The 7,984-nt window shown below is 32.6% G+C and overlaps 1 protein-coding gene across 1 annotated transcript; it reads right to left on the bottom strand.

Moving 5' to 3' along the window:
* Positions 1 to 225: 225 nt before the first annotated feature.
* On the bottom strand, positions 226 to 7,979 carry LOC110848251 (uridine phosphorylase 1). The gene is made up of 9 exons (XM_022095421.2): positions 6,978 to 7,979; positions 6,851 to 6,907; positions 6,746 to 6,771; positions 6,625 to 6,678; positions 6,372 to 6,498; positions 5,794 to 5,866; positions 5,245 to 5,530; positions 1,544 to 1,737; positions 226 to 705 (listed from the first exon to the last, which is right to left on the bottom strand). The coding sequence occupies exons 1-9, from the start codon at positions 7,019 to 7,021 to the stop codon at positions 454 to 456; spliced, it is 1,113 nt and encodes a 370-aa protein (XP_021951113.1). The 5' UTR covers positions 7,022 to 7,979; the 3' UTR covers positions 226 to 453.
* Between the last annotated feature and the right edge of the window lie 5 nt (positions 7,980 to 7,984).

The following is a 7,984-nucleotide window of genomic DNA, read 5'->3' as shown; positions in this document are numbered from 1 at the left end:
TACTGCTGAAGATCTACAACCTGTCAAAAATTAAGGAAAATCGAACCGACACGAGCATCTTGCCATGTTTACCATGCCATAGAAATCCCACACAAAAATTGTGTAGCTTCGTAGCCGATGACAAAATTTAGTGTGAAATCAACTCCATTACACTTTATCTAGATACTCCAGTTCCGTCTCAAATTTTACAAGCAGCTTTTCATGAAAATAATTACATAATTCTCATCTTTAATATAGTCTATAATTTTATTATCATCATTTCATTTCATATATTTCATCCTTTTTAATTGAACAAAGTTTCATTCGCTTCAATTACGTTTAATTTGTAATTAATCATTAATTTTTAAAATCTAATGACCCGTCCAGCCGTCATTCTACGAGAGGTACGTACGTACGTATTTTTACGTTTCACATTTTTTCATCAAATTTTGTTTGGCCGATGTACACAAATTTTTAGTCGTAGCTTTGCGACTCTTGTTGTACCATGTTCATTCGTCGGGGGCTCTTGACGATGAGGACTTGTTTGTGGGGGCAGTTCATGGCGGTGGGGGAAAGGTCGAGGTGGCGCCGAGCGGCCGCGGCGGCGGCGGCGGTCGCGCTCGTTCCTGTGTTGTCCAAAAGGCCCAAATGCTTCTTGATGTATTGAGCGACCAACTTTTGTGGGCGCATTTGCCACTCGTTCAAGACCTCTTTTTGGGCTAAGACCTGAGGGCAAAAATGCAAAAAGGTTATCATTTAGTAATAATTATGATAATTTTGCACATTTTTTTTTTCAAAATCCAAATTTTTTAAATCAGCAAAAATATAGCTGCGATTTGGAGTGCAAACGCGTTTGCCAGGAAAGCGGGGGAAGAGCTTTTTCAGAAATTTAGTAAGTTTCCGGTAATTTTCGAGAATCTTTGGGAAATTTAGGAACATTTTTCGGAAATTTTTAACGTTTCCGGAAGTTTTTGAGTATTTTTAGGGTGCATTGTACACGGGAATTTTCTGAATTTCTTCCCCCGTTTTCTGGGAATAAAGCAGAAATCCAACCCACGAGTTGAAGTTATAACATAACTCGCCAGAAAATCCAGGTGTAGCTTGAAATAAGGTTCCATTACAAGTTGTAAAATGCAAATTACCGGGATATCGTGGGAATTTGATTAATTGAATTGCAAATTTTGTCACATATTAATTCGACAGTATTCTTTTTATACATTTTTCATAAAGCCTTATTAGGGAATTATGAACAACTGCCAACCTAATTATCAATTTAATAAATAATTATCTCGCAAAAATAAAATTTGGCATTAAAACTGACCCTTAAAAAATAACAACTTTTCTTTTACTTTTCCAACATTAATGACCACATTTTTCGCAATTTTCAAAACGTAAAGCTGCATCTACCCTTCATTTATTTACAACTTGCGCCATATTTGAAGTTATAATATGGGCGCAAGTTACAACCCTTTAACTCAATTAAATTATAATCAATTACTTAATTAAAATCCAGTCATAAAAATTTATTTATTTACAAAAATTAATCTTTAATTCTGCCCCCAACCTGATCTCCGACCATGCGATCGACGATGGAGACGCAGACGACGGCGGCGCGGATGTGGGCGTGATGCGTTAACGCGGCGAAGGCCAAGGACTCCATTTCGATGTTGGTGACCCCGTGGCGCTGCAGGTGGTGGATGTACGACATCTTCTCCTTCTCCGTGTAGTCACAAAATGCACCGTCCAAACGACCCTGGCCTGTCAAAGAAATACAGAATTTCAAAATTTTAGAAAATTTTAGAAAAATGGTATCACATTCATATTTTCTCTGATGTCTGTAACTTTATATTCCTGCACTCAAATTATCTGCGCACAATTTAAATATTCTGTACGATTATAATTTATCCGTCTGGCAGTAAACTCTGACATTTTTTTATGTATTCACGAAAAAACTACAAATGTAAAATTTTCATTAAAAATAAAAAAATTCATAATACCCTAAATGTACCATCCAACCGACCCTGACCTGTCGGGGATCAAAAAATTCAATTTTTTTTAAATCTGAAAATTAAGGTCGCATTTTAATTTTATTCGATTTTCATAATTTTGCAAAGTCTTCAAAAGAACCCTGATACATAATAATGTATCAATATGGCGGTAAACTCCCTTGACCTGTCGAGGATAAAAAAATGCTTATTGGCATTTTGATAAAAAAATATCAAAATTTTATAAAATCTCCAATAAAACTAGTATCACATCGCAAATGTTTATAATGTGTGTGAATCACCACCACCGGATCTAAACGACTTTAATCGTCGACTTTAATCCTCTGTACGTTTATAATTTATCAGTCTGGCAGTAAACTCTGACGTTCACGAAAAAACTATATTAAAAATGTATAATTCTCATTACAAATTTAACAAAATCATGATTCTCAAAATGCATCGTTCAACCGACACTAACCTGTCGAGGATATAAAAAATAGCAAAATTTTATAAAAGCACAAATAAAAGTAGTGTTCATATCCCATTCACATTTTGTCGTACAACGGATCTGAACACAACTAAAATATTCTGCACGATTATAATTTATAAATATGGCGACAAACTCTACCATTTTACTTGTCCAAGAAAAAATTACATGAAAATTGTGAAATTTTCATCAAAAATAAAAATTCATAAACGTCATAAAGAATACCACATGGTTTCCAAAATAACTGATTTAAAATCTGTCCCTGTTGTTTCATTTAATTATGAAATTCAGTTCTTCTTACTTTTATATTAAACAATAATTAGTTTAATAACTAGATAGATTTTTAATAATTAGATGTTGATATCCGAAAACGGAACTAAAAAATTACTTCATTTGAAAGTTATCGTGCCATAACATAAAGACCAGGAGACAAACAAATCGCTTGCAAGAAGTACGCTTCAATTCGTTAATATTTAAATATTTAATTCTAATCAATCTGAATTCTGTAATTTTTTTCAATTTCTGTCAATAAAATGGAAATAATGCGAGTCTATCTTCTTGAATTATCACTTTTATAAAACATTTTTTCCGATGTCTGTACTTTTTCAGAGCCCATGATCGCATCTGAATATAATTTATTTACTTGATAAGATTTTGATTTATCATTATTATGGCGGTGAACTCTAACATTTTACTTATTCACAAAAAAACTATTTGACAAATATAAAATTTGTATCAAAAATTAATAGATTCATAAACCTCTTAAGGAATAATTTAAAACTTGCATACTTTCAAAAACAACTGATTGCAAATCTTTTCTTGGTTTTTGTTTTATTATGAAATTTAGCCCCATATAAAATACCACACTTTACCCGACTCATGAATGAAATTAGTCTAATTGTTCTCCAATTTGTGTAGCAATCTAATATTTCATTTGCATTCCATGTTTTCTTTTGTAGAATGAGTGTGCCAGAAAAGTCACGAAAAATTGCAAAAAATTTGACATTAATAGACAAAAATTATTTAAAAGTTAATCTCTTCATTCTCTCATTTCCTAAATCCCAGCTCAATTCAAAATCAATTAACACATTTGTATGCATTTCAATCCAATTAATTACGTAGGATAATATGCGACTCGTGTTAAATTCAAGGAATATGTTTTCTGTTAAAGTTCACGTATCTAAAAATTGCGTGCCAAAGCTTTTATGATTTTGCTTTTCACGATTATTTCAATTCTTTCCATATACCTATTTTGTTTACAAATAATACATACATAAACACTAAATTCAGTTCAGTATCAATTACATTTTTTTACTCATGAAAATAATCTAATTAAAATTGTAATTAATGAAAAGATCATCCAGAAATCTTTTATAGCATTACTCACCTCTCATTCTTAAACTTTTCTTATTGACATGAACGAATCGCAACATAAGTAAAAAAAAAATAATAATATTTTGAATTAATTTCGCCGTTAGTTTTCTATTTAGTTTTTCTTAATCAAATTTTCCAGAGTTCCACAGATTTCGACACAATTACTTACGTGGAAAAATTAGTGTATAAAAAATAACTAATTTTTTATACAATCTGTGATTTATTTCTAAATTTACACCAATTTGTGCAAATTAATCGCAAATGTCGTAAAAAATGTATTATTAGTCAGTATATATTTGAAATTAAATTCTCTATTAATTTAATGAAATTTATTTTATATTAAAAGTCAATCTTAGACATTTGCATGAGATTCGACCCGATTACATAGAAAAAAAATTGGTGGAAGATGCACCGCCGATCTTTTAATGCTATTTAATTTATCGGCATTCAAAATTGTCGTTCATTGGCGTAAATTTACCACAAAAATCTTTTTTAAATGTAGTAACTAGTAAATATTGCGTAAAAATGGCGTACACAACTTTCCATCTTTCGTACACTTCAAAAATAGATTTCATTCAAAATTTTCCTCATTGGCGTGAAATAGACACAAAATTGTAAAAACAATTACCAGATATTTTAAATTAATTATTTTAAATTAATTTCATTCATCGTATTTCCTTCCTAATAAAAAAACAAATTTAGCACATTTTCATGAAGTACCTAATTTCGTAGTAAAATTTAGTGGAAGTCTGAGCAATTACCTTTCATATCATGTGAAGCTATTCTGCACTCAAAAATTTTCCTAATTGATATGAATGAAGCGCAAAAATATGTAATAAATCAACGAATATTTTGAGTCAAAATTGCCATTAATTTCGCACCTCTTATTTCCTAAATCACACCTCAATCAAGACCAATTTAGCATAATTCCATGAATTTCGATTTCCAATATTGTATACAAAAATATGCAACTCGTGTAAAAACCATACTATTTTGTCCTTGAGTATTTTTAATACACAAAATTCTCTGAAAATTCGGTCTAAACAAAACCCCAGAACTTCGGGAATTTCATTTCACGTCCCAAAAAATTCGAATATTTTCCTATCTAATTTACCTTCATGAAGGTCATAAAATATGCAACTCGTGTAAAATCCAGACTCATTTTTTCCTAAATATATGGAATTCTCTGTAAATCCGGCCCAATAAATCCCCCAAATTCAGAAATTTCATTTCAAATTTTCCGAATTTTTTTCATATCTAATTTATCTTCATAAAAGTCATAAAATATGCAACTCGTGTAAAATCCACCCTATTCTTTCCCTGAGTGCACAAACTTGTTTGAAAATCCGGCCAAACAAATCCCCAAAATTCTGGAATTTCACTTCACATATCCTAAATTGTCTTTCCAAATTAATTTACCTTCATAAAAGTCATCCGTGCACATAGTTTTTCCCAAGTGGAAGGTGTACGGTTCGTCCATTTCGGTGGCGATGGAGACGAGTTCGGCGCAAAGGTCGGCGTCCAATTTGGACGTCCGGCGGATCTTCCTGCCCAACGCGGAGACCTCGTGGAACGGCTCGAGGTCAGGGTTGATGGCCTCCTCGGTGATGATCACGTTGCCACCGTCGACCCCCACGCCGCCGCACGTTCCGATCCGGAAGAACACGGGGTCCTTCACGTGAGCGTGGTACATGAGCTTGATGATCTGAATTTAGAATTAGTTGTGAGGTTGAAATCTTATGCGAAATTTTGGTTGAAATTTTAGTCTAAAATTTCATTCGAAATTATATCCCTAAATTTTACTCTAAATTTTATTAGAAATTTATTCGGCATTTTATCTCGAAATTTGATCTCCATATTTTATTAGGAACTTTATTCGACATTCAATCGCGAAATTTTGTTCGAAAATTGTATTTGAAATTCTATTCGGGATTTTATCTTGAATTTTATCTAGAAATTTTATCATACCTCGTGCAGAAGGATTGACACTGAGGGGATTCCCATTCCATGACTTATCGACAACACCGGCCCGGTTTTGTACCTGCACGTCGAAATTAAATAAGTGTGCCGTTATACTTGACACGTTAGTAACTTGCGCCAATGTTATAATCTAACTGTGGCGCAAGTTAGGAAACAGGATGGTAAAGACACAACTTTTACTAAAATTTTCATGAACTTTAAATATATATGTTCCTAATTTTTGTTCATTCGTTAAAAACGCAGACAATTTTTTAATAATTTTGACCGGTTGACCACTCATTGCATTCATTCAAAAACACCCGAATCTTTGGATTAATAACATGAGTATTTTCAAATTTTTACATACTTTCAATAGAGAAGATCAGGCTACGCATACAAGAAATCTTTTTTCCAATTTTAATACTAGAAATTGTATATTTTTAAATAACGGCAGCAATATTTTACTAAAATTTACCTTCCTTCATTCAAAATATTGTAACAGGAACATCAGGTTACAATATGTATATGAAACTTAAGGTCCTAAATTCAATTACATGTGCTTTATGCAAATTAGTCGTAAGACTCACATAGAGTATCGATAACTGTGCTGGCTGATATCGAGCAGTTGCGTCCCGGTCGGAATTTTATGACCAATCTCACGCATGATGTAGTATGCAAATTCTTCCATGCGTTTCGGCGTCCCTCCGATGCACACTGCAGAAAAATAAGTAGGTCACATAACCACTCTTATCATTTTAGAAAATACTCTACAATTTATCATCTCTCCTCTTTTGCAAAAGGGTGAAAATAAGTAAACACTTGAATTTCAATTTTTCATACCGAATTTTACATCACCAAACATTTCGACGAGATCGTGCGATTCACTTCCCAGGGCTGTGCAGAATTTTTTTTGCAAATTATTAGACATTAAATCTTTATGCAAATATGCGATAAGAATTACCCAAGTGGTAAAGGATATCCTGGTCCCTGTAAATAAATAAATTTTAAAAGTTTAAAATTTCCATCATTTCAAAATTAAAAATTAAATTAATTCAGAAATACTTACATGAATTTAATGTGCGGATTACGTAATCGAATTGAACCTCCATACTCGCTGAAATGACTACACCAAAAAAATTATTACTTACTAAACCATTTTCAAAAATTTTGCAAAATTTACGACAAAAACTTACTCAATTTCCCCATCTAAATCTTGCGTGTGGTCACTCGTTGCCATTTTCGTGTCAAGTATTTGAAGACAATTTAATTGGTATATGTAGTTAAATAATTCGATAAAAAAATAAGATATGCTGAATAATTTCAATCAATTCAGGCACAATTAAATAGTAACAAATTTAATATGTATTTCGGTATAAATCACAAAAAATAGGCCGACGACAATTCTCAAATAATCAAGAAATCTCTCAGAAAGCACTTCTTCTACCTAAATTCGATCCTACTTTACATATCACGTCAGATTCTCTTCAGATCTTAAATTTCTACACACAACCGACTGAACTGGAGAGACTTAATTTCTCTCCAGGCTTGCTAAATACTTCTCGACAGACTAGATATTTACATGAATAATTTATTATCGACTGTCGCCTCAGCTCACATTTCGTATCAAATTTCTGCCTTGAAATCGTCGTAAAATTTTATGCCTACGAAATGTTGTTAAATATCACGTTATCTGAGTACGATGGATATCCAACCGTATTATCTGACTCATCAGCTTCTTAATCAAGCAACAGAATTTTCCCCACTAAATTATTTACATGATACATAAACCCGTCTCGTAAAATTTTATGCCTATTTTCCAAGAAATGTTGTTAAATATCGAGTTATCTGGATAGTTATCTGACTCGTCAGCTCCCTCACACCAGCAGATTCTTCACAACCACTAAATTATGTACGTATATGATAACCCCCGTCTCATCAAATTCTTCCAGCCTTGATAACTCACTCACTTATCTCTTATCCGAGTAGAAGCGTAATTGATGCAGTGAATCGATTTAATGATTAATTAATTTACTATGCAATTTATTAATTCACTGGGTCACACAGGGTTCACTTCAGTGACGAGAGTGACACATTTTTTCGTGGATGAATGAATCCAAATCTTCTGTGTCGCAATGAATATAGGATTTTTTGGGGAGTTGTTTCTCCAGGAAGTTCCAGGCCACGCTGTTGAATAAAGTCA

Source organism: Folsomia candida, unplaced genomic scaffold (genome assembly GCF_002217175.1).
Source record: "Folsomia candida strain VU population unplaced genomic scaffold, ASM221717v1 Fcan01_Sc004, whole genome shotgun sequence".
Taxonomy (NCBI): Eukaryota; Metazoa; Arthropoda; class Collembola; order Entomobryomorpha; family Isotomidae; genus Folsomia; species Folsomia candida.
Note: the sequence above shows the minus strand (reverse complement) of the source record. Positions and strands in the feature narration are given on the sequence as shown.

What these genes read in the sequence shown, in the direction of transcription:
- LOC110848251 (XM_022095421.2), bottom strand. Translation starts at nt 7,021, where the DNA reads ATGGCAACGAGTGACCACACGCAAGATTTAGATGGGGAAATTGA. An exon ending in TGTCAATCCTTCTGCACGAG is followed by an intron (nt 5,531 to 5,793) that starts GTATGATAAAAT and finishes TTCTAAATTCAG; the next exon opens with ATCATCAAGCTCATGTACCA. An exon ending in CACGGATGACTTTTATGAAG is followed by an intron (nt 1,738 to 5,244) that starts GTAAATTAATTT and finishes TTTCTTTGACAG; the next exon opens with GCCAGGGTCGTTTGGACGGT.